Here is a 27,614-nt window from a genome sequence, read left to right on the forward strand (position 1 = left end):
ATTTACGGTTTGGTCAAGCTATTTCATTCCTGAGATGTTTCTTGCTCGCTCTTCAACTCCCCAGCTTAGACATCTGCTCCTTTCAAGGACATTCTTGACCATTTCAGCTCATTTCATTTCCTTTCTCAAGACAGAAAATCTCAAGTCTATCCTAGGACTCTGGCCTGCTTAGATCTTCACAGTGTCTGAGCCCTGGCTATGTAGTTCACTACTGCACGCCCTAGCTTGCACCTTGAAAAGAGTTGTGTGGATTCCATATTGCTTCTTCAGTAGGTCACAGCCCTCACTTACTGGCAGTCTTTTCTGGTTTCCTTTCCTATATATCTGACAATAATTCATTTTATGACAGCTCTTTTTTTCCTAGTTGGCAAACTATTAGAGGCTAAAACTTATGCAATGCGCAGTGAAAGACAAGGTCATACTTTATCATCTTTGCCTGCTGCCATAACTAGATTAGACACTTTTCTACAAGTGAGGTGAATAACAGCCAATTGATATTTTTCATGTCAAACACCTTGATTACAAACTGTAGGCGAACATGAGGGAAATGTAAAAGATCCTATGACAAGCTCCTGCCCTTAAGAAGTGTATAGTTTCCTGAGTCCTCCTTAATATCCAAGGGACAATATTGATATTTAAAATACAAGCAGATTTTTACTTTTATATACACCTTGTAGATAGTATGGGAGTTGGGAGTTGTTTTAGTCATATCTTCTGTTATAAAAATGTACCCTGGGAGAAGCATCATAGAACAGAAAATTTCATTTTGGCTCACAGCTTTAGGATATAGACCATCGTAGAATAGAAAGGTCACAATCCATCTGCAGTCAGTAATCATAGGGAGTTGAACGTTGGCACTCAGCTCACTATCTGGTTTTTAGTTAACCTAGGGATTTAGGCTATGAAATGGTTTCACCTATATTTAAACTGAGTCTGTCCACCTCAGTTAAGCAAATCTAGACTATCCTTCTCAGACCTGCTTAGAGATTTGTTACCATGGAGATTCTAAATCCCAAGGAGTTGATAATTGAGAGTATCTATTACTAAGGTATTTGTTGAGTCTTAGCTTGGTCCTGTTCCATCAAAACCACATAATAACTGGCTCTGTATGTATCTAGCTTTGAGAAGGTCTGGAAGATGAAGAAGATATGTTGATTCATGGCTACATGATATACTTTTTTGTGTAAAATGAAAAATAATATCTCAACAGATATCTATATTTTGTTGTATTTTGATGTGAGGGTCCTGATCCTGGAAAGGCTTGATCTAGCATTGGACAAGAGTACCAAGACAGAGAAAAAGGAGAGAGGTGATTGGAGAATGGGTAGATAGAAGAAGGTTTATGGGACATATGGGGAGGGTGGAACTGGGAAAGGGGAAATCATTTGGAATGTAAACAAAGATTATAGAAAATAAAAATACATAATAAAAATGTTGGCTATAAAAGTATATGTGACATTGTTACTGTCCCTAAATGGTATCTTCAGGGTAGCTCTAAGGAAGCTATTGAAGAAGATCCACAGTAGTAGGCTTAGCAATGGAGAAGTAATTTCTTGTCATCTTGAACTTGGAGTTGATACAGATTTGATGGTGGTAGTGGAGGAGGCAGTGGCAGTGATGGTGGAGGTGGTGTTGTTGCTGCTGCTGGCAGTGGAGATGGAGGTAATGTACAGGTGCTGGTTGTGGCAGAAATGAGGGTGGTAAAAAGAAGAGGATGGTGAAAATCATTTTTTGAACTGTAATGTCCTTTATGCCCAGGACAGAACAATTCTTATTGAATTATTATTTAAAGTACACTTATCGGGACCAGCAAGAAGACTTAGTAGCTAAAGGCATTTTCTATAGAAGTTTGATGAGGAGAGAATAAAGCCCACAGTGTGGTCTTCTGACCTTCATGTGCATACCATGGCACATGTGATCACATCCATTCATATACACAGATATTTCTGATAAAGGAATACGTGCTAAGATGCAATTTATCTGCCCTTTCCTTTCTGTAAACATCTTCTCCAAAATCCTACTTACTGTGTGTTCTTCTGCCTTTGTGTCCACATGACTGTATTCATGAGGGTGGTGGGCTGTTCCACCTATCACTCAGTGACTAATAGAGACAGCATGAGAATCGATGGTGGAATAGCCGGAGCATCTGAGGTATCTCCAGCATAAATATTGTGACATCCACAGTGATGTGAACTTCATTTCTAGCTGCAAATGATGTGTCAAAGTGGCAAGAAGTAATGCAGAAGACAGCCACTGAAAGTTTATAAGGACTTTCTTCAAGGTTTCTTTGTTTTTCTTTTTCTGTTTGTTTGTTTGATTGATTTGTTGTTTTTGCTTTTTTTAATATTTTGTGTTTCTATACTTATTTTTAAAACACTAAAGATAATAATAGCTAAAAAGTTAAGCTCTGGGAACAGAAGTATATTGGAGCAAATTTTATCATGCAGCTTTGCAGTGATGTCTTGAGAACTTGTGTAGTATCACAAACTCCCTCATCTATAAACTGAAGATAACATCTGAATCTATATCATGAAACTATGTTTCTATACAGCAGTATAGAAAGAGTGACATTTATAAAGATGGCTGGTGTGTACATGGTGTGAAGCTTTCTAATTCTTCTATTACTAATTCTTCTATTACTAATGTTCCTAGAAGCCATCATCAGTGACCTTACTGGCTCCCCTGAGTTGTGAAGCTTAGGAGGGTAGGCATAAAATTGTGTTTTAGTAACATCTATTTTTGCTGTGGATTTTAGAGATGTTTTCCAAGTTTCAAAAAATGCTTTCAGTTGAATGATTCCAACAATATCATTATCCATGTCAGCCTTCATCTGAGCACAAAGAGGTCAACTGTAGTGACTAGGAAGGTATATATGGATCAAGTCTGGTTAGATCGCTGCACAGCACAAAACCTTCAGCTTCCTTAATGGATGTACTAAGACTGTTCACTCCCATGCAGATAAAGCCACCTGTGTTCATGGAAAGCAATAGTCCACACAGGTGGCTTCTCTCAAATAGAGAAGAGTATACATACTCTGTTTTGGAGACAAGGCATTATATATTACTGTACTGAGTGATTCTAGTGAGGAATGAAAGGCAGTACTGCATGTGGGTGGCTTGTCCCATATATAGAGGTGTGACATTTATTCTGTCTTTGTGACATGACATTATATAGTACTATATGTGGTGATTCTAATGTGGACCATTATTCACCAGTACAGAGCAACAGGGGATGGTGATGACCAGGATCTAGGTACCATGTAGGTCAGAGAATGTTTCAGTGGGCATAGAGATAGAAGCATGACTCAATCCAGCAAATTGTGTGTGTGTGTGTGTGTGTGTGTGTGTGTGTGTGTGTGTGTTTGTGTGTGTGTGTGTGTGTGTGAGAGAGAGAGAGAGAGAGAGAGAGAGAGAGAGAGAGAGAGAGAGAGAGAGTATACTCGTGGTTAGATAAGATTTTTAAAGTCAAAGTCTGGCTCCCTATGTCCTGGAACAATGATGATCAATATGGGGAAGCCTCCCTCCCAAGTGGCGTTTCACTTCTTCAGGACACTAGCAATCCTTTAAGAAATGTGCACTTTCCCCTTTGGAAATATCACCTCGGGAGCAACCATCACCAGGTCCCTGACTTGAACAGAATGCCATAAATATTTGATGATTGCTAACTTTTAAGGAGTGGAGGAAAACAACCTCTACATTGCCTTCTGTAACTCCGAATGGAAAACTCGGGCTGGAACATTTGGCAAACATGACACCTCATCTTTGCAAGCCTGCCTCCCACTCAGGCGGTTTGTGTTTCTGGAGTTGCTGTTTGTCAGCCGTGGAGAGATGGTTTCTGTCCTCTTGAGCTTCCATGGAGGGGCAAGAGAAGTGAGATGAGACAAATTGCTGTCCCTAGAGTCCGTGGGATGGATTATTGTTGTCTTTGCTTCTGGTTTGCTATGACCTCTTGACCTAAGTGCAGTGTTCCGACACCCAGTTTAAGAGGAGCTTTTCCACAAGCTGGAAAAGAGATTAAATTCTGTATGTTGACCAAATAGAGGTTATCATTTACTTCTATTTAAAATGAAGAGTACAGGAGTCTGATAGCTGGGTAACTTCAGTTACTAGTTCCGAGTATGAAAACCTTCAGTCTCATGAGATGATGTAGACAATGCTTTGTTGACTAGTCCATCATCAGTATTTAAGACAATGATTGCACAGTTAATACTCAAGAATGATGATTCTTGGGCTAGGACTATGGAATATGGCTCTGTAGGTAAAATGTCATGGAACCCAAGAACTGGGGTTCAGATCCCTAGCACTGAAACAAAAGCCAGGTGTGGGTCATGTGCCTTCAGCCCCTGCACTGGGGAAACAGATGGTCAGAACCCAGGGGCTTACTGGCCAGCTAAAGGAGCCAAAACAGATTAAAGGATTAATGAGATGTCCTATCTCAAAAACTAAGTTGGGGAACAGTGTACAAAGACAAAGGCATGTAGACCTCTGATGGCTACATCCAGACACAGGTATGCACCCATAGACATATGAACTCATAAGTACACCACACACCACACACACGTACACAAATGCACACATGCAAATTATGAAAAGTTTATTATTACCATCATCATCTCCTTCTTCTCCATCCCCATCATTATAAGCATCACAATCATCACCACCCTTTCCTTTACTACCATCACCATTGCTACTAATACTATCATCTCTACTACCATCATGACTTCCATCATTGTCACCATCTAATCCGTCACTGCCACCATCTTCAACACCTGCGTAACCACAACCAGCACCACCTTCAACATCACCATTCCTACTTGCACTACTCCATCATCACCACCACCACCACCACCATCATGACCATTACCATTTTACCATCACCACCATGACCATCATCACCAGACACAGACATCACCAGTTACCATTATTATTGCCATTCATATCTTCATCCTTATTCCCAGTGCCTTCATTTTCACATGAACTCAGAAAAGCAATTCTCTAATCAGACCAATATGGCTGAATTTCTGGTCCTTCCATTAACCAGTGGCTGGTTCACTAGAGATAGTGGTATTGTTTTTATTCTAATTGGGCATGTTATCTTAGTTTTATTATATATAAAAGGAGCTGTAGAATTAGAATTTCTTATAAAAGAGTTACCCACAGCAGGTAAGGGTCCAACATCAGGTCAGTGTTTATGGGACTGGGTAAACCCAATTTCATCCCAACAAAGGGATGTACAAAAGAACTTATAAATGATCAAATATATGCCTGATGATCTTCTCTAGCCCTAAAAGAATTACAAAAGTCTCACAATGAAGAGTAATCTGTATCACTGTTTCTATTTTATAAATAAGGAAACTGAAGCTCACAAGGATAACATTGCTTGCCAACGTCTCCAGCTTAGTACTCCTTGATTCTCAATGCTTTACCTTGATCCCCTTTGACAATATTAATGAAAGACTAGGTTCTAGCAAATGCTGGAAATCACTTAGTATTATTTAGCACAGTTTGTGGTTTTTATTTTTGCATAACATTTTGATATTGCAAACTGATTCCTCTACATAAAGGTTTCATGAAACAAAATTACCTCTTTCTGATCTATTACTTCCAAGTGGCATATTGTTTATTTCGCTTAAAGAAGGTCAGTGTACATTTAGAAGGAAGATGACACATTTGGTAAAGTACTTGCCATACAAACAAGAGGACCAGAATTCAGGTCACCAAAATCCATGTGAAATCTGGGCACAGAAGCACATAGTGATGATTCCAGCTCTAGGGATGTGGAGACAGGCAAATATCTGGAACTTTCTGGCCAGGAAGGCCAGCTGGATTAGCAGGCTCCAGATTGAGTGAGAAATCTTTTCTCAAAGAATATGATGAGGAGAGGTTGGGGAAGGCACATAAAATCTGTCTTATACACTTACAAATGCTAAACAAATACACACACATATAGAGGTTTTAAAAAATGTTGGCCTTATTTCCCGATTCATAGATTTGATAATACAAGATATCATGTATACAATCTGAAAGACCAACCTTCTCTTCATTCAGCTTAATTGTGGAGACTCTTGGCAGTGGTTGGCATGGATCCCATCCTCTGGGATGCTGAGGAAGCCATTTTACTGCAGACCTTTGTTATTTGATGATTTGGAAAGAATCTCCAAGTTCTCGATGAGTCTAGGACAGAATGCATTCATTTTCTGATAGATTCTGCCAGAAGGTAGCTACTTTATTTTATTTATTTATTTTATTTTATTTAATAGTGATGGTTAATTGTTTTGGAGAATTGTCATTATCACTCCCAGGGAGTTTGTCCACCTTGGACTCCCCTCTCCTTTCCCAGGCAGGGGTACAAATGTTTGGTTTCCTAGTTATCAGGAAGGACAAGAAACTCTTGGCTCTTGACAGGAGGTGCTGTCCACACATGCTGAGTTGGACTATGGCAAGGATACACATGGGTTCTTTAGAGAGAGCAGCCAGCACATCTTTTCAGGGAGCCTACATGCTGCTGGATTTAGCCCTGACTGCCTGGTACATTTGGGAGTTATACCCAGGGTATGGTTGGGAATCTAAGATGGCAAGAATAATTTTTATTGTAAGTTTTTTTCTGATGGGTGATATCTGGGAATTTTTTAAAAAAGATTATCAATCATCACAGGTTTTCCTGAATTAGTGCAAGAGAAAAACAGGAAGGTTGAAGGCCTCCAGGCTGCATTGGCCCGCACCTCCCCCCTCGTCTAATTTAATTAGAAGCCTAGTCAGCTCAGAATTCCCATCCACTCTCTCCATTCATGCAGGAGCTCTTTTTGCAGGGAGTTGTATCAATGATAAGCAGCTATCCACATGAAGGTGCACAGGACCCTTGAAACCACTCCTTTGACAGACAGGAAAGACATGGTCAAATGTAATTGACATTGTTTTGATGTTCCTCTCCTATTGTTATGGTTTTAATAAAGATAGAAGAACCAAATATCTGCAGCTTTAAACAAAGGAGGTGTTTTGGGGCTTGAAGCTGGCTCTGCAGCTGAGTGAGGTAATGTTTTATATATGTTCATTTTTACTGATTGGAACTACAGATCAAACAATGGGGTTGAAAGAGACAGAAGAAGCGAAAGAGGCAGGGAGCGAGCGAGCAAGCGTTCTGTGCTGTTTGTCCATGGCATGCCTGATGGCTGGGGCTTGGGGTGCTGTGGGTTCCTTCACCGACAGCATGTTAATGCACTGAGTTCTTATGTAAGGTGTGTGGGGATAGGAACAGTGCTGCACCTTAGGCCATTTCATTGCAAGAGAGTCAAACCATCTGGTAATTTAATCCACACTATGAATGCTTCTGTTCGTAGGTGCCTCTTTCCTTGGTTTCAATTTGGAATAACAATGTGAAGTTATTCAATTGTTCCCATTTCACAGAAGCCAGAGTTGGCAAGCAGAGTAGCTGCCCCTTGACTAAGGGCACAGACCTGCAGGCTAAGTGTCTTCCTAGTAACCACCAGTGATCACATCTTATGATCATTTTACAATTAGCCTACATATTATTTCGCATATTTTTTTTGCTGTTTTGTGTGTATGCTTTTGTGTGTGTGTGTGTGTGTGTGTGTGATTATATCAGTGCAAATATAGAACATGCCAAGGCATGTATGCATGTGTATAGGAAAATGTGGGGTAAAGGTACTCAGGCATGTGTTTATTTATGCTCCCAGAGTATGCACCAAAAAGACAGCTTGAAGTGCCATTCCAAGAATTCTTTATTTTATTTATTGAGACAGGACTCTTCATTAGCCTCTAAGTTTCCCAATAGCCTGCACTGGGTAGCCATAAAGCCCACAGGCACACCTGCCTCCCACTCTGCAGCACTGAGATTATAGTCAGGTGCCACCCTGTTGGGATTTTTATGTTTATCTTTTTTTGCATGGGTTCTAGGGAAATGAATCCCAGTCCCTGTGCTTGGAAGGTAAGTGCACTGCTGACTATGCCATCTCCCCAGCTCTCTTTTGGTAATCATGGCGTTTTTAATTTGCCTGTGACCATCTCTTGATCTCTTGAAACATCCTCCATCCTCTTTTCCAACCTCCCCGTAGCCCCCAAACATTCCTTCTTCCTTTCTCAGAAAATGAAATAAGATAGTAGCAAGCTCCCCAGTGGATTTTATAACTTTGCATATCATATATTTAGTTTAGTAATGAAAAATTCCAGCTTCAGGCTATGCATAGAATAGCATTTCTAATGTTTTTTAAATAGCTATTAGTGTAGTGGAGCAGTGTGTGTGTGTGTGTGTGTGTGTGTGTGTGTGTGTCCATGCATGCGCGTGTATGTGTGTTCGTTCCTTTCTACTACATAATCATCTGCTCAGTGGTACACTCTGAAACCCGGAGCAGCAGCCAGAGGAGGAGCAAGCTGTGATTGATGGGCCAGGCCTCCCTTGCAGAAGAGTCCCATCTGGGGCTGGTTTTGGATGCAGTCAGATGTTGAGGGGGAGGTCAGCCAAGCAGCCTCAGCTCCCCCTCCATCAACACCCCAGTCATTCTCACAGTGCCCAGCCTGTACACCCTTGCTCCTCATCGAGGCTTGCGCTGGGCAGATGCTCTGTGGTGTGGGATTAGAACAGCTGCTAAGTTTATGGAGGAGAGAGCATGCAGCATGGTGCAGCAGGTATTTCTGATTTTTCATTTGATACTGTGATTTGAATGGAGCAGAAGGATTGCCTTGTGGTTATTTTAGTGTTAAGACTCAGATTTCTGGAAGATGATTTTCATCTCGAATCATCCCTGGTGAAAGGACAAGAATGGTGTGGAGTGGTGTGTGTGTGTGTGTGTGTGTATGTGTGTGTGTGTATGTGTGTGTGTGTGTGTGTGTGTGTGTGTGTGTGTGTATGCGCGCGCATGTGTGCATTAGCAGGCACAAGCACACGCATGGGGGTTTGAGGTAGCAGGTGCTATTGCATGGATCTGTGCTCCTCTTAGGACCAGCAAGTTAATGGTGTCATTTTGCATTTTTCCTCTTTGTCTTATTGCCCCTGGGGCATGGTGCATTTTAGCCCATTTCAGCTCAGTGCAAGAGTCTTTCTCTGAATATGTGCAATTTCCTGCCAGAGAAGTAGATCAGAGCAGACCAGGTTGCTGAACTCAAGTAAAACAAACTGTCAGCAAGACTTCAAGCTGCAAACAGCCACTGGGGATAGACAGGCTCCTCCAGAGAGTTTACTTCAGCGTGCGCTTGCCGGAAGGGTCTTGGAAGAACAGATGCTTTCGTTGGCCATGTGGACATTTGTAATCAGTGAGCTTATTAGTTCTTGACAATTCCCATGCACTTCTTCATTCTAAGGGCCGGGGTTGTCTGGGTGAGGGGCTTAAGGCAAGAAATAGGCAGAGGACAAATACACTCCGGGTGGGGAACACTCTTTAGGTTGACTGTAAAAGCCAAGGAAAACGCCCAAGTATGCTCATGAACACACACACACACACACACACACACACACACACACACACACACACACAGAAACACACCCCTGCCTGCAGGAACACATTTAGTTCCTTTTGAGTCTGCCTTGGCAGCTACACGATCAGATCAGGCACTTTGCTTTCTCCTGCACTGAAGGACTATAACTCTTTCTCGGTTAAAATGTGTTCTGCATTAGTCTTTCAAGCCAACATGTTTTGCAAAGTCAGCCTGGCCACCACTGATCATTCTTGTGTTTCTTTAAGAGGAGTTTTATTAAAACCATTCAGAGTGCTACTCGGCAGAAAGAGGATGTCTGGAGCTGGGTGGAGGTGTGGAAAAGGACAATAAGAAGAAGACCCTATCTCCTGTGTCCACCTCAGAGACAGAGCATTGAATGCTGCCGGTGCCTATGAAAATATTCCGTATCTGAGGCCTGACTCTGTGAATATATGTATACATGAAGCTAAACAGATTATGGCTCCTGTCTTAAAATAGCAATAATATTCTGTCTATTTCATGCTTCAGTAAAATAGTTAAATTAAAATGACTTTTGGGGATGTTTTTTCTTCTTTAAGGAATAAGATTTGTTTGCATCTTAATAATCCCTTTGCTCTTGGTAAACAAGTGGAAGGAACATTCACTTGGACATCCTGGGTAACACTGGACCCATGTCACTGAGCAGGTTTTGACTTCGTCTGATTGATGGGGAAGTTTGATCTATGAGGACAAGGACATTTCTTCTACACCTACCCTCATAGACCTTATTTAGCCCACACTTTCACACAGCTCCACTCTGGAGCATTGTGGGTTTTCAACTCTCAGAGATCCTGACCTCTTCCCACCCACACTCCCCCTTTCCTTATATTTAGCAACAACCTAAGACTGTCTTGGCAGAGGGAATTGGATGTGAAGTTTGCACAAGCTCTCTGAGTGCTTGCTTGGTGGTGAGGGGGATACGCACAAAGCAGACTCACCTCCCTATCAGGGAGGGACACCCACAAGCACCCTGACTCTGTACATATCCAGAGCTCTCAGACTCTTCCATTTATTTAGGGAAAAGTGGAGGCTTGGCCCAGGTATAGAAGAGGCAGCTTCTGCAAAGTTGAGACTGCGACGCGCACTCTCAACATTTTACCTGTCCCCTTCACGTACTGGAAGGTGGCTTTAGCCTTCTACTAAGATCTTGTTCACATACCTGGAATTTGCCCTGACCTGAAGTAGAAAGGGTGCTCCTAACAGGCACTTCATTTTCTAAGAAAATGTGTTTTAACCTAAGCTAAGAACCTAGGAGCATCACTCGGGAGGGAACAAAGATATCTCTCAAGTCATTTGAAGGTGAAACATACTTCCATAGGAAGTACAATGATCTTAATTAAATATTAGCTGTAATTAGCCTAAAGTACAAATGTTGGGAATATTAATTAGGGTCTCTCTGGAGCGGCTGTCGATGTTAATAACTAACTGTAGGGAGTCCAGCCAACATCTGTTTGAGACCTCGAGGTACAAGATGTGATACAGAGCCCAATGTACCTGAACGCTAACTACTGTCCACTTGGTTTTCCCTGATTTTGCCCTTAGATCTTGACACCACATTTCTGACAGAGTTGCACAAATCTTGGGAGATTTGGCTGCACAGGCATTTTTAACTGGTCCTTGCTTATCTTATGACACAGTCAGAGGACACTTAAGTCATGACTCAAACTTGTGATGGCACAGGTTTCCCATACTGCTGTGCCACCAGGTACCCAGGGTTACCTTGTGCACCTGGTGAACAGAATCCCAGGTATCTTGCACCCAGCATCTCAGTGTCTGACCTCACTGGAGTAGAAGGAGAAATAGGTTTGAGTACCATGATATTATGTTTCAGTACATGCAAAACAATAATTCTAGACATCAGCAATATTAGCATTTGGGGCCCATTGGTAGTTCATTGAGAAGAGGGCCTAGTTTTTGCACTACAGGAATTAAGCAATGTCACCATTGTTCAAGGACTTAATGCTAAGAGCATAGCCATCCTGAGCTGTCACAGCCAAAAATGTCTCCAGTCATTGCCTCATATCTCTTTGGAGTACCCATACATGTGTGACAACTGTTGGCCTAATGTACCAATCAGGAGGTGAAGGACAATATGCTCAGCTTATCTTCTGAGGATCAGTGAACACAAGAAATGGTCTGTGCAGTGTGTGATTGTCTCTCTCTATGTGTTCATTTGTGTCCATGTATCCATCTGAGATTATAATCACACATCTATTGAAGGGAAAAAATTCCAGTAGAGAGATTCTAAACTATTGTATGTAAAATCATCATTGTGGTCAACATGGTGAGACAGCCAACATCATTCCTTCTTTACGTAGAGTATGTCCCTTTTCCTCACTTCTTAGGTGGCTGTAAGCCTCTTGTCCTGCCCAAACTCTTTGTACAATAATGGCTCCTTAACTGGACTTCTGATTTCTCCTGCTTTTCTACCATAGCTACTGGAAATATTTTCCTGCACAGGTCCAGACAGCAAATAGTTTAAATGTTGAGGGTCATATAATCTCTGTCGCAGCAAACCAACCCTGTGTTTGATGTACAAAAGCAGCTGTAGGAAATTTGTTAAACAGATAAACCCATTTATTGGATTATATACCGATAAAACTTTATAAAAATAAGCAGTGGTCCAGGTCTGTGCCATACGTTGTGTGCCAAGCCAGCCCCTGTCAGATATGGTTTATAATTCTCTCAGGAAAAGAAAAGTATTTAAGTTCCATATCAAAACAGCAGAGGAAGTACACACACAGACACAAACTTATACATGTTGGATCCTGTGGATCTTAAAGAACAGAAAACCACCTAAGAAGACCCAATAGCAGGGTCTGGATCTGCATATCTATAATCTCTGATATTGAGATAGGAAAATAAAAAGTTCCAGTCCTACCTGAATGACTTTGTGGAAGAAACCTTGTCTCAAAAATGAAAAGTAAAACCGGGCACTGGTGGTATAAACCATAAATCTCAGCATGGAAGTGTGAAAGGCAGGCGAATCTCGAGTTCGAAGCCATCCTGGTCTACAGAGTGAGTTCCAGGACAGCCAGGGCTACACAGAGAAATCCTGTCTCAACAAAACAAGACAAAACAAAACAGAACAAAAAATGAGAGAGAGAGAGAGAGAGAGAGACAGAGACAGAGACAGAGACAGAGAGACAGAGAGAGACAGAGGCAGAGAGACAGAGAGCATTTGACTTGCATGGATGAGGTCCTGGGATTCATAACTAAAGGGAAGAAAAAGAATGGGAAGGAAAAAAGTGATTTTAGAAGTTTGATTCATGCAAGATGGAGCTGCTCTGGGGAAGTCAAATGCAGAATGGAGATGATGATTTAAACAGTCGTGTATGATTCTAGGAAGATGCATTTCAAGTGCTATCTTCCCCAAAACAAATAAGCACACAGATGTGTGGGCAAACAGGTAGAGGTAGAGGTGGTGGAGAACTGGTAACCTGGAGCACAGGGGTCTTTTCACATTGTCAGGAAAGCTATTGTGTATGTGTGTGTGTGTGTGTGTGTGTGTGTGTATCTTTTTGTAACTCAAGCAGGAATGTGTTCAACTGTTCATACAAATAATAAAGATAGATCCAATCTTGATATGATGTCATCAAGATGTGAGTGCTTTCTGTTTTCCCAGCCCCTAGCCATTTTGTTCTGTGTGACCTCACCTGTACACAGACCCCAGGATAACACTCTACAGCATTTTGTTATTTCTGCTACTATATCACAGCAGAAAGAGTGCTTCCCAAGAACTATAGCAATATCCCAGGCTGTCAAGAACTCAATAGTATGGCAACAAGGAAACTGAAGAGTTTGCTAAAGAAATGGTCCTGAGCCTACACTGTGATTGGCAGCTGATGTCATGTGGCTGACTCTGATGGTAACTCAGAGACCACCAGAGACAGAGCATAGCCACTTCTGCACTCCACAGGCTGAGGGTGAATAACCCTTAATGTGGAAGATGGAGCGGGGCATCTTTGAAGAACTCAGTGTAGACTGTAATCATCCATGAGGCAGTAAATGTCCTCCTCTGGAGTTGGATAGGCTCATGTAGCCACCCAACCTGAGCCATGGCTGACCTGCTGCTACCTCAGTGCAACAGAAAAATGGTCAGAAAAGAAGAAAGTGTGCCCTCCACCCTGTGGCATAGACGTTGGAATGGTTATGGAGGAAGAGCGAGCTGGTGGAAATGTGTTCCTTGTAAAAGTATTTAAGCTCGTGCTAAGCTTAGTTCTCTTTCAAGTGCCAACTTTAACACTGTACAATTAATGGTCCTCTCTAAACAAAGGCATGAGCTCTGTATCTGTGCATTGCTCATGTTACTGTAGTAGAGGCTGAGGTCTTCTGTTGATGACCCATATTGACCTTTGTGCCCGGAATCCTTGCAGTATGACTAAAGTAACACGTAAATGACCATAGCAAATGGGAGAGGCCACTGGGTTCTGCTTAATTGTCTGCTAATCTCTCTCTCTCTCTCTCTCTCTCTCTCTCTCTCTCTCTCTCTCTCTCTCTCCTCTCTCTCCTCTCTCTCTCTCCTCTCTCTCTCCTCTCTCTCTATCTGTTTCTCTCCCTCCCTTTCTTCCTCTCTCTCCCTTTCTTTCTTTCCTTCCTCCCTTTCTTTCTCTCCCTTTCTTTCTTTCTTTCTTTCTTTCTTTCTTTCTTTCTTTCTTTCTTTCTTTCTTTCTTTCTTTCTTTCTTTCTTGCTTGCTTGCTTGCTTGCTTGCTTTCTTTCTTTCTTTCTTTCTTTCTTTCTTTCTTTCTTTCTTTCTCTCTTTTGGCTCTACAACTATATTTCTTGAGACCATGAACATTTTAAACCTCTGGACTACTCTTTCATATGCTCTCTGCATATGTGTATGTGTAGTGTGTGAAGGCTGGTGGAGTTATGGGGGTGGAGGTGGAGGGAGGGAGATGTTTCCAGAAATGGAAACATTTGAATTCAGGGTTTTTTTTTTTTTAAATTCTTTTGACTTGACTGTAATTATCATACCGCATGTTTAGGCTATAACTGAAGGGGGAATTGTTATATAATGTCCTGTACTTATGTATTACAAAAAGGAGACAGGATGAGGTGCTTTGATTAATGAGGCTCAGAGTTAACTAGCATCTAGAATCTAAAAGGGAGAATGTGTGGGGGGGGGTTGTCTCTAAATTAAGCCATAAATTTCCATTGGCTGTTTTTTTTATCATTACTGAGGCCATCATAGATACAACAACAACACACAGACACACATCTACTGATACACATATGTACACATATACACACACATGTACACATACACACACACACACACACACACACACACACACACACGCACGCGCACACGCATACACGCGTGGGCACGCGCGCACACACACACACACACACACACACACACATACAGAGTGGTAAGGTCTTTACTGGGGACCCTTCCAAATCACCTAATAGTACTTTAGTCCACATGCACCTCTCAAGCACATGCGCAAGGAGTTTGACTGCTCAGCACAGTATTAAATTAGTCGACAACATGAAACTAGCCTCATCCAAAACTGACATGAAACTGATGATCAGCCAGTGGTGTACAGACCTGACCGTCTCAGAAAGTAGTATTGGAGGTCTTAGGGAATGTGATGTCATCATGTTCCTTCATCTTTTTTTCCATCTGTAAATCTAGAATGATGATGATCACCACTTGCTTATAGTGTGTGGTGAGGAGACTTGGCTGTGAGGCCAAACTTTAGGGTTCTAGCTGGGCCCTCGAAAGAGTGCTGGGACTCAGTTCCTGTAATGTGGGAAACAGTTCTGTTTGTGGAACTCTAATGTGTTCTCTTCCCTTCTCTTTTTCTTTCCTTCCCTCAGGGTAATCAGGAAGCAGCGGCCGCCCCTGACACCATGGCTCAGCCTTATGCCTCAGCGCAGTTCGCTCCACCCCAGAATGGCATCCCTGCTGAATACACAGCCCCTCATCCCCACCCAGCGCCAGAGTACACCGGCCAGACCACTGTCCCTGACCACACATTAAACCTGTATCCTCCTACACAGACGCACTCGGAGCAGAGCGCTGACACCAGTGCGCAGACCGTCTCCGGCACTGCCACAGTAAGTAGATGTTATGTTCAGGACCTGGAGGGGGCTGTCTCTGAGCAGGTGCCCTGGCCTGTAGCTGGTTGTAGACAGCGTACCCTGTGTGCTGGGGATTTTGACAAGCAAAGCAAATACACTCTCTCCGTACACTACCAGCTTCCCAGAGATTTCCTTAGTGATTGGGCATCCTTATCTGTCATGTAGACCATGTTTTCATTAGCTGTATATATTAGCAAACAGACACAGGCTGTATTCTTTCTTTTCTAAAGTGCCAAGTTCCCCACAATGCTGTCCCAATGGAATGCGTACTTTTCAAAATTATTTCATGGAAATGTGGACATGTGCAGATGTAGACAGAAGGTAGAGCTGTTGCTTAGCCTGTCAGGATCTCCATCTCCATCTCTGCAAAACATGCAGTCACAACACAAAACCAACATCCATAGCCTGGACATGTAGTGGTACAACGTAGTTGCTCATTTTAGTGTATGCCTTGCTGATTTTGAGAACAGCTGTGTGACCATTGCCACAGTTCGATTTCAGAACATTTTTATCAACTTTAAAACGAAGCTTACACCCATTTCCAGGCTAGTCATCTTCATTCTTGGGTGAGTGCCTTGGAGACCTGTCTACATTCTATCTGCATGTCCATGCTTCCTGGAGTGTTATTTGTTTGTTGGATCAGGTCTGAAGTAATCTAGGCTGAACCTGCAGCTCCCTATGTAGGTGAGAATAACTTAGAACTTCGGGTCCTCCTCTCAGCTCCTTCCCTTCGAAGGCTTGGCTTATGGGGCACGCCACCGTGAGCAGGTTATGCAGTGCTAGCACTGGAACCCAAGGCTTGGTACACACTAGGCAGCTATATATACAAGCTCCACTAAGCACAGCTGCAGCATCCAACTGTGGTTGATAGGGTTCTGTTGTTGGTCCGTATGGAAGGGATAGAGTGAATGTGTGTCGGACCTCAAGAACATACACTGAAAGTTGGATTGAACATGAACACAGTCACTAATAATTACATCAAAAGTAGATGGTGCTCATCTGTGACCCACCTGTGATAATTAAGAATCCATACACTTGTGTTGGCCATATTGGAGAAAATGTCCTCTGCCAAGTTCTTTTTTTTTTTTTGATTATAATATTTATTTTTTTTTATTCGATATATTTTTTATTTACATTTCAAATGATTTCCCCTTTTCTAGCCCCCCACTCCCCGAAAGTCCTGTAAGCCCCCTTCTCTCCCCCTGTCCTCCCACCCACCCCTTCCCACTTCCCCGTTCTGGTTTTGCCGAATACTGTTTCACTGAGTCTTTCCAGAACAAGGGGCCACTCCTCCTTTCTTCTTGTACCTCATTTGATGTGTGGATTATGCTTTGGGTATTCCAGTTTTCTAGGTTAATATCCACTTATTAGTGAGTGCATACCATGATTCACCTTTTGAGCCTGGGTTACCTCACTTAGTATGATGTTCTCTAGCTCCATCCATTTGCCTAAGAATTTCATGAATTCATTGTTTCTAATGGCTGAATAGTACTCCATTGTGTAGATATACCACATTTTTTGCATCCACTCTTCTGTTGAGGGATACCTGGGTTCTTTCCAGCATCTGGCATTTATAAATAGGGCTGTTTGTTCGTAGTAGCCCTATTTATAATTGCAAAGTTCTTTAGAGAAGTGGACATGTGACGTCTAGCACGCAGCCTTTGAAAGGCTTAAGGTAAGGTTGCCTTTTTCTTCCACATTTAAGGCCGTGGGAACTCAGAATGCTTTGTTGTGTACATAATGCATTTTGTAAAATACAGGAGATCACTGGGTAACTTTGCTGCTTGGCTCTGTATCTATTTCAGATACACGCTTGGACTATAGTAAAAGTAGCACACGCTCAGAAACTTTCTGTTGCTCCTACAGTCTGTATCTTGTTTCTATAATGTATACATTTCACTTATAATCAATGTCTAGTATACCAAATTCAGAGGCATTAGTACATTCTCTGCAATTGGGGCCATCCCCACTGTCCAATCCCGTAGCATGTTCATCTCCTCAGAAATGAATTCTCCCACCTGAAGCCACTCCCCATCTTCCATGCCCGGCCAGTCCTTCATTCATCCAGCATGATGACAGCTGCCACCCATCTGCATTCCACCATCTATGGATTGGCCACTTCTGGGCAGGTCTCACCATCTGAGACCTATATTGCAAGGCCTTTGGTGTTTGACTCCTTCCACTAGTTTTTAATGTTGCCATGGTTACTTGGCATTGCTACTCTGTCGTGTTCACAGTGCTCACTATGGACAGCCATCTGCCCAAGCCCCGTGGAAGGCTCCTCCCTTCTCGGTGTTGGCAATGTTGCCACTGCCATGATGGTATTTGGCTGGCCTTCGTTGGGGATGTGTTGATTAGATTGCTTTTCTGGGCTGCCAGCTGTTTGCGGTGATCATATTGACCCACAGGTAGGAGCTACTAATGCAACATGGAAAGCACAAATACTTAACTTGCCCACAGATGAACAACTTGTCTTAGATCAATCCAATAGAATAGTCCTCAGTAATGCAAAGGACTGAGAAACAATGTGGATGAATTGAAAATAAAACTGACAAGAATCAGAAAAGACAGCAAAATGGGGTGGTTGTTTGTCCTTTGCTGATAATTTTGTGATGATCAGGGGTGGTAAGGGGTGGTATGTTGTTTTAGAGCTTATAACATTCTTAGACAATAGTTATTAAGCTGACTCTGTGATGGTGAGTTTTAGGATAAAAGAGCTACTGACTCCCAGAAACAGATTACAAATAGAACCAGACAAGGGTTAGGGCATGGAAACCCAGGGCCTGAACTTAGTATATGGTTGACTTTGCAGTATGAGGATCAGTGAAGGCCTGGGAGCATGACGTTTTTTTTTCTTCTTTCCCTCTGAAGATCTGGTAAGAGACACCAGGAGGGTCAGAAGTGCGGTACAGGATTGAATAGAATGGGGAATGGTGGGGAGGCCGTTCAAGAAGGCCACAAGTCAGGAATTTAATGGAAAGAGTAGTGGAGAGGCTAAGACGATCACAAGGCAAGGATAGGATGCTCGAGTCAGAGAAGGGAGCTTTGAACATCTTAACTGGTGGTAATGAGGAGGAACAAGGAAAGACAACAGCAGAGGTGAACAGCAACCACAAAGAGTAGTTTACAGGCTGGGTGATTTGGGTTCACTAATTTAATCCAAGGAAAGCTATCTCTAAAGGACACAGTGGGGACAGGACATAGAACATAGAGAAGACACACAGTCAGGGATGGGGAAGATCCAGCAACAGCATGCTTGAAAGGAAGAAAAAAGGAATGGGCCATATGAAGATTAGAAAGAGCAGGCATAACAGGAAAGAGAAAACTTTAATACTTGTACAGCATTATAGATATACAACGTGCAGATGACATGCATACACATTTCTGGAAAGTCCACACTTGATCCACCTGTGTCAATGAACACATGCATGGAACTTTTACCAACATTAGGAACAATGAAAACATGCATCACCTGCAATGTTCCTGGCCCCCATCACCCTCTCATTCTCATTTTTCCACATTCCCAGGCATTTAAAAGGAGCCCCTCCTTCTGCTATACACTTGGCCTTCCGTGTCTATATCAAACAGTCTGTGTTCCTGTTCCCTGATAATCACCACACTTGTCTTAAGTTTCTTCCACACTGTTGAATTTATAAGTAACTCACTTCTTTACATTGCTGAATATTATTTCAGTGCTTGGGCATGCTACAGTCTCTCTATTTACCTAAGCACAGATATCTGGGTTTTTCTCCATGTTGACTTGTAGGAAATACAAAGAATGAGAACTCAAGTAATCAGATCAATTTCAAAATAGAAGACAAGTAAAGACAAATGTGATAAGAGTTCAGAGACCTTGGCTCCATAGCTGAACCTGATACAAGCACTTTCTTAAGAAATTCCTTTTCTTACTCTGTGACTTCATTATCTCACTATGACTTAGAATTACGGATGGTATTTGGAAGCTGGGGAGCATGATTCTGAATTTGGGCAAATGTGCCAGGAATACACTTCTAAGCATTCCTAGACAATCTGAAGGCAGGGAATTCTTGAGTTTGGAGAATATGCTTTTGGGGTGGGGCTGGCCATCATGTTGTCTTCTCTGATCACATTTAAATGAGGCACTCTATGAAAGAGGAAATGGTAGGGATGCTGTCTTTTCTGCTACAAACAATTAATGCAGATTCTTCCCCCTTTGGACCCAACAGAAGACACTTATATGTATCTGGGTATATGCTCATGTGGAAGCCAAAGGGAGACATTGAATGTCTCTGTCTCTTTCCACCCTCGTCTCTTGAGACAGGATATCACACTGAATCTAGAACTCACGGTCTTAGTAGGTTGTCAGGCCACCAAGTCCAAGCTACCCCATCTCTGACTCCCCTGCACCATGTTACTGGCACATCATGCCCACACCTGGCTTTTATCCATGCAGACTGGGTATGAGCTCAGGTTCCTAGGCTTATTACCAGCTGCTCTTTGCCTGCTAAGCCCTCTCTCTGCCTTCATTACCTACTTCTGATTTTTTTTTCCTAATTTGAACTTGTCTATGACAAGTTTACTTCAAATTGTCTCCGTCTCCCCACATCTTGATGGAGTTGATTTCTCTTTCCCTCAAGTTCTGCATTGCATGTGGAAGGAATTAAACTTTAAAGTAGGTCAGAACAATGCTTCTCTCAGTGCAGGATACACAGGCTTATATTAACAGACAGTTCCTGTTAGGCAGAACCTATAGCTCATCTCTAGAGCATGTACATAGCAGGATCCATAGAGAAACAAGAAAAGGTTGGTGTTAGAAGAATAGCTAAGCTACTCCTTATAGGAGAGTGTTATCTTAGGAAAACTACCCTTTGACATATAAATCCATGCTGTTTAATGTCATTTTAAGGACATTGTGGAGGCTATGCATTCTCCATCCATATGGTGGCTTCGAGAACATCCAATATATGCACATGACTTAACACAAATTGCAGAAACTCAAAAGAGAGACAGTGTGCAACCTTGAGCTCCCAACCAGAGCTAAGTAAAGCAAGGACAGACAAGCCTTAGCAGGTCGTCTCTGCCATTCTCCAGGGGCTGAGACAATTCCCCGCAGGACGTTTTTCTGCTGAGTTTCTATTTTGTGTAGGATTCCAAACATATTATGGATCACGGTGCTGACAGAGCCATTGCTGTATTCTCCCAGATACTGTTCCTGATGAGGTATTTTACTCTTGACATATTATAATTAGAGATTTGCGAGTGGAGAATTCTCCTTGTATCTCCAATAGCAACTTGACTTCTATTTTTAACACCTCTGCAGTCTGCTTAAGTCTTCTACACTTTCCCACTCACTCTGAACTCTGATAGGAAAAAGAACACAGGTCCTGGAGCCAAGTCTCTGAGCTTGGTCTCTGCTGGCAGGAAGGGCAACTGTCAGAGCAGCGTCTGTGGTTTCTTGAAGGGACTGTTAGCAGTGTCCCCAGATCTTCCTAATACCATCAGACAGCTGAGAGAGTTGGTAATGGGGTCTTACTTCTCAACCTTTTGTGTAATTCCTTTAGATCAAGGAATATGGTAAATGAACAAACCCCTTGCTTAAAAAGTATAATATTTTGTTCATTAGATATTTATTGTTCAAGCAATTAAAACATACAGTTTAAAAAGTTAAACATTGCTTACAGTTTATTATGGCTGAAGAAAATTCCATTTTGTCTACGCACCACTTTCTTTTTCCATTTATCTGTTGATGGACATGCAATCTGGTCTTACTTCCTGGCTTTTGTGAGTGATGTAGCAACCAAAGTGGTTGTTCACATCTCTTTGTGCTGTGGTGTGATGGCAGAGTTATTTGAGTGTGTGCCTAAGAGTGATGTGGTTCTAGCTATACCTATTTTGAGAAAACACAATACTGATTTCCACAGAGGCTGCACAATATCACTGACCTGCCAGTACTGGATAAGGACTCCTCTTTCTTGGAAAATATATAGAATTAGAAATCACTGTTAAGCATAGTCAGGTAAACTCAGAGAAAGAATTATATAGGCTCATGTTCAGAGCCTAGATTTGAAATTGTGGATATGTATATGTAAGTGCTCATAAAACAAGAAAGGAATAGTGAGAAGGAAATAAATGATCTTAAGAGGCAGGGAAGAATGATAAAAATGTATTTGGTAGAACAGGGAGGGATTTTCAGGGAGGAAGGGGGAAACAGGAAGCAGGGCAGGGGACACAGAGATGGCAGTGATGAATAGGAACATATTAGAACACACATATGAAAATACCACAGTGTATATATACACTGTGTATATATGTATATATATATATATATATGTGTGTGTATGTATATATATGTGTATGTATGTGTGTATGTATGTATGTATATATATATAGTATATTGTATAGTATATTAACTTTAAATTACAACTGAAACTTGCATTAGAGATCAAAAAACCTAGGGCTGGAGAGATGCCTATATTTGGGTAAAGCACTTACTTGGAAAACATAAGAACCAGAGGCCATATGTCTAGCACCTGTGTCAAAGCCAGCAGTGGTGAAATTAATGTGTAACTACACACAGCACTGGGGGAATGGAGGGGCAAAGGCAGGTGGATCCTAGACACTCCTTGATCTATAAAATTACCTGAAACACAGAGTTAAGGTTCAGTGAATGTCTCAGTATCAGCAAGAAATGCAGACATTAGATTGAGGAAGACACTAAATACTCACCTATAGTCTCCATACAAGTGTGCACAGTGAGTGCCTGTGTTTGAGTCTGTGTGTGTGTGCATGTGTGTGTAATACATATAAAGACAATTGTTTTTAGATGTAAAAATAAAAAAATAGGGTTTGTCATACCATACCCTTATTTATAGGGACTGCTGCCAGAGACAGGGCTACCAAAATCTCCTTTTCCCTTCCAGAATAATTTTATGCAGAAAACAAGTCCAAATCGCCATCTCTACCTCTCTTCTATATTATAGAATCTATAGCTCTATCCCTATGGTCTGCTACTGATTCAATCTGTACATCCTCTAGCCTTTCACCAGCTCAAATACTCAAAACAGTAGAACGTAGACCCACTAAGCACTCACTTCAGTGCCATTTTATTGGGGGTGATCTTTGTTGGAACCCAGACCACTCCTTTTACCTCTGTGTAAATTCCTACAGGCAGAGGTTTCCCAGAGGAGGAGATATGGCCAATGCTACTAATTGATCTGGCCTTGTTGCCTTCCTCTATCAGGCTTTGGGGAAGACTGAAGTATGAAGTCCTTGGTCTGTCTCTTATTGTCTATGTCTCTTAGTATTTCTTTTAAGAGAACACAGGTTTAAAATGTATATATTGAACACTTAACAAGCAGAAACTCTTCATTCATTTAAACCTGAAAAAGTTGTTTATTCATCCCAGTATAGCAGCCACCTCTCAGTCCATAACTATCTTTATTGTATGTCTCCAGGTACAGCCATCTTCCCTTTAGAAAATGTATCTTAAGAATGGTCGAGGTTACAGAGAAACTGGTTTGAAGCTGCACAGACTCACAGGCCAGGTTAGGCTGTAGGGCATTCTTTCAATATTTATGAGTCTCTGTTTCTCCCACTGTTTTGTTTTAAGGATTTTGTTTTGTTTTTCTAGAAACAGGGACTTGCTGTGGAGATTGTGCTAACGTTGAAGGCACCATGTGGCTTAGGTTCTTCCACTCAAGTCCCAATATTAAGAGTGCATCCCACACCACCACTCCTGAAGTAAATCTTTTCAGTGGTATTAGGTCCCCTCATTTTTCATTGGGGATATAAAGGGGACAAAGAGGCAAAGGATATCAAGAGTTTTGAACTGGCATCACTGAGCTCCAGATCCAGGTCTTCCGGTGTCAAATCATCAGCCGCTGCCCACTCTAACTTTGTCCCCTTAAAAATTTAGTGCCAGAGGCTAGGGCAATAGACAGAATTGTCCCCAAGTCTGATATCATTATTTTTGCACTCTAACTTCAGAAGGCACATTAACCAGGATCCTGGCCTCTGGGTTTGCCAATATCCTCTGTCTCTGTCCTGGTCTCATAGAAATTGAGACCAGTTGATGGATGGACCTTTCTATTCTTGTGATTCCCATTACCCCTTGTTCCCCTTGTTCCTCACCTCTTTCCTTGTAAAGGCTATCAGCCAATGATTTATAGAATACACACACATAGTGCTTGTCCTTTGGGGAAGATTTTAGCCTAATGAATTACACTGGAAATCTGGAAAAATCATTGGTGACCAACATATCTGAAAGTAGGATAGATGTATCATATTCGAAAGCAGGGAATTATAGCCTCAGAAGTAAGTGTTTTTGTTCAGTGTCAGAGTGTGTTCTTTGCAGTGTTGTGAGCAACCTCTACTTGTCTTCATGTTTGCCCACTCACACTGGGTAGAACAGTACCATTCCATGCTCCAGACACAGAGCAGAACCCATGGCAATTGCTTTGCACAGGCCCTTATAGCTAAAAACTGGGAGCTGATACTCAGTCCCAGGCATGCTGGGTGCAAGGGCAGAGCTGGCACAGTAGGAGGTTCCAGGACCTTCTCCAGGCATGCCTGGGCTAGCATTCTGTGTACTTCTGAATAGATGGCAGCTATAGAATGTAATCCTTTGTGTGAGAACTACTCATGTCAGGCCAGGGCTGGCCACAGCAGATCTGAGATTGCAGCTTTAATGTAAGTTCTGGTCTGAGCTCTGTGCCTTAAGCAAACTCCAGTATTCTGTATTGGTGGCTTCAAAAAAATTTTTGTTAGGTGACAGTGCTACTGAGCTCTCTTTTTAATATAGGTTCTCCTTCTTTCCTTCCTTCCTTCCTTCCTTCCTTCCTTCCTTCCTTCCTTCCTTTCTCCCTTCCTTCCTTCCTTCCCTCCTTCTTTCCTTCCTTCTTTCCTTCCTTCCTTCCTTCTTTCCTTCCTTCTTTCCTTTCTTCCTTCCTTCCTTTCTTCCTTCCTTCCTTCTTTCCTTCCTTCCTTTCTTCCTTCCTTCCTTCTTTCCTTCCTTCCTTCCCTCCTTCCTTCCTTCTTTCCTTCCTTCCTTCCTTCCTTCCTTCCTTCTTTCCTTCCTTCCTTCCTTCCTTCCTTCTTTCCTTCCTTCGTTTCTTTGTTCCTTCCTTCCTTCCTCCTTCCCTTGCTTCTTTCCTTCCTTTTTGGTTTTCTTTTGTTGCTGCTGTAAAATCATTTGTAACATTGTTCATTTTTTTCTCTTCATTTGTTTGTTTGAGGCAGGTATTCTCTTTATAACCTTGACTGTCCTGAAACTCACTCTGTAGACCAGGTTGCCTAAAACTCAGAGATCTTTCTGCCTCTGCTAAAACGTGCTGGAACTAAAGAAAGGTGTACATCACCACTGCCTGACTCAGGTCCATTTTCTTCATGCTACAGGTGCTGCCTCTTGTTTCCTTCTGAGCCTGGGCATCTGTGAACATTTTAGAATTCATAACCCATGGCTTTTAGAATAAATTATAACCCTTCACTAAGTAGGAGAAAGACACATGACTCTATCATGTTCAATGTTGTGTTTGGCTAGTAAGTGCTAGAGCTCAGGGGACAAACACCAGGAACTTGGATCCCATAGGATGCCTGTCTGTGTGTGTATGTGTGTGTGTATGTATGTATTTCAAAAGGCTTCATTCCGAATGCTGATATGTTAGAAAAAATTCTTAATACAGATTAGGAAAAATGGCCTGGATAATTTCTGTGTGTGTGGTCAGGATAAGCATCATGTCATTTAAATAAAGAACATACAGTTCTCAGTGTTGGGAAGATGGTTCCATGGACAGAGACCATACTTGGTAAACATGAAGACCTGCGTTCAAGTCCCAGAACCCTTAAAACATGGGGAGACGTAGCATATACTTATCTCCATGGTCCCTCAGTAAGGAAGGAGAAGGAGGTAAGACCAGAGAATCCCCAGAAGCTCATGGACCAGGTAGCAGCTTTATAGCCAGTAGAGAATAAGAAAAAAGAAATCTGTCTGATACAAGGTAGATGGCAAAGACAGATGCATAAGGCTGACCTCTGTCTTCTCCACACATATGCTGACACATGGTCTCCTACAATTACTCACTAATGTATACACATCATAAATAAGCCAATACATCACATTTTATTTCTGATAATATGTGGTACCCAGGACATGTCAACTAGCCCCTGTAACCTTCTGTTTCATCTCTGTGTAGGACATATAGATACATTTGAACTTCTGAAACATCAGTAATGAGCTTGGTACAATGATAGATACAAGGGCTCCAAATCAGGCTGTCCTCCTTGGATTAGAATTATACATATTGAAGGTTTTTTTTTTCTCAGCAATCTGAACTTGTACCATAGGACTGTGATCCCTGCCAGTTTAGGAGACTAAAGTAGAGGATCACGATGTGAAGGGCTTCCTGGACTACAGAATTAATTCAAGGATAGGCCAGGACATAAAGAGATGCATGGAGATTTAAAATCCATGTAAATAAATATACCATAGTATTCCTGAAACTGTTTTTTGTTAAGTCAACATTAATATCAAATAACTAAATTGATTTTAAAATTCAATTTGATATTTAATAATTCACAGATAAATATTTTTCAAATACCATGTCTGAATACAATAGATTGGTACAAGGTGTTCGTTGACCTGAGTCTAGACCAAGAACCAAGCAGTGGAAGATTTATTGGAAAAATAGATTTCTGATATTATGTTCCTAATACCCAAGAACAACTTGTTTTACTAAATGCAGAAAGCTCTAGTGCATTCTGTGTGTTTCAATAGGGGCCTTTGTTCATGTTTCCATTGCAAAGGAGGTTCTAATAAGAAGTTCCATCTATTGTTTTATGTAGTGCTTTCGGAGTTTTCCTGCTATGCTCACTTCAGTCAGGTTTACCCTGCCAGGATGACTGTCCTTGATAAAGATGTTAATCCTTGGAAACACAGGAACATGGGATCTGAAGACATTGTGGTAGTGACTGCATATGAGAAGATGAAATAGGATGCATGTGTATCAAACACAGCTTCAAATGTCTTATGTGCTCTTGTTAACTTTTTACCTGTTCTTCTTGACTTTTGAGAAAACATTGAAACAGGCATCATAAAATCTTGTAGGTTCTGTTTGGCATACTCATTAGCCTACCAATTAGTGCATGTGCTTAATTTGTGGTTACAATTCTTTCAGTTCATAATGGGTTTCTACAAAACTTGTGTTCGTTTTATATAGAAGGCAATACAAGGACTCAGACTATTCTCTGAGAATAGAGGTACAAGAAGAGGTCAAACAAATTTCCAACATCCTAGAACTGACTAGAACCAAGGAGTTCCATTATTCTAATCTTCTCACTGCACATATTCTAAAATGATCACACAAGCTATAATAAAAACTGAGATATTTTCAGGGTTGGGAATTTAATACACATGCTTGAGAAAGACTGGATTTTAATAGAGACAAATTTACAGCAAGTAACTGCAACTGAATATTTTCCCATTAATATTGGATTGCCATATATCAGATATAATGGCTTGCAAACCTTTGCTAGAGCCTGAGTTTACAGTTAAGAGCAGCAGATGATCAGCTGATCAACCGGTCACTGCCATTTTGGATTGTAGACTCCATTTTGTATTAGCATGCATTTTGGATAGTTAGCTCCTGCCATTTTGTGTTGCTAACTGTCATTTATAATTGCTGTTTATCTTTTGAGGTTTTAATGTTGTCCTTCTGTGCATTCTTGTTTTATAAATTTTGTTACCTGTGTTGCCTTGGCTGACAATGAAATTTGTTTTTTGATTTAATTATTGAGTGCTATATTTATTAACAAACAACATTAAAACTTCAAAAAGTTAAAAAAAACAACTTCAAAATGAGAAAGTGTTGCAGGTTTCTTGGCACTGGGATTTTTTTATTGAAAAGGGAAGTAAAAGCACTTTATGATAAAATTAAAGATTTACATGGAAAATATTTCAGATAAAATAGGAGAGATACATAGAAAAACACATTAAAATTGACAATTTTCATGGAAAATTAAAAAGTAAAGTGGTACACATTAAAAATATTGCTAAATTAATTGAAATATGAAATAGAAACATT

The 27,614-nt window shown here is 41.4% G+C and overlaps 1 protein-coding gene across 7 annotated transcripts in view; it reads left to right on the forward strand.

Moving 5' to 3' along the window:
- The window catches only part of Rbfox1 (RNA binding fox-1 homolog 1), a 368,464-nt gene that overhangs the window by 175,868 nt on the left and 164,982 nt on the right, over positions 1-27,614 (forward strand). For 5 of the 7 annotated variants that reach the window (XM_052195049.1, XM_052195050.1, XM_052195048.1 and 2 more), the window contains exon 2: positions 15,295-15,534. In XM_052195049.1, the coding sequence (XP_052051009.1) occupies positions 15,295-15,534 (240 nt within the window). Of the gene's footprint in view, positions 1-15,294; positions 15,535-27,614 lie in introns of those variants that run through there. The other 2 variants (XM_052195052.1, XM_052195053.1) reach the window with 1 other exon arrangement.

Source organism: Apodemus sylvaticus, chromosome 10 (genome assembly GCF_947179515.1).
Source record: "Apodemus sylvaticus chromosome 10, mApoSyl1.1, whole genome shotgun sequence".
NCBI classification, from domain to species: domain Eukaryota; kingdom Metazoa; phylum Chordata; class Mammalia; order Rodentia; family Muridae; genus Apodemus; species Apodemus sylvaticus.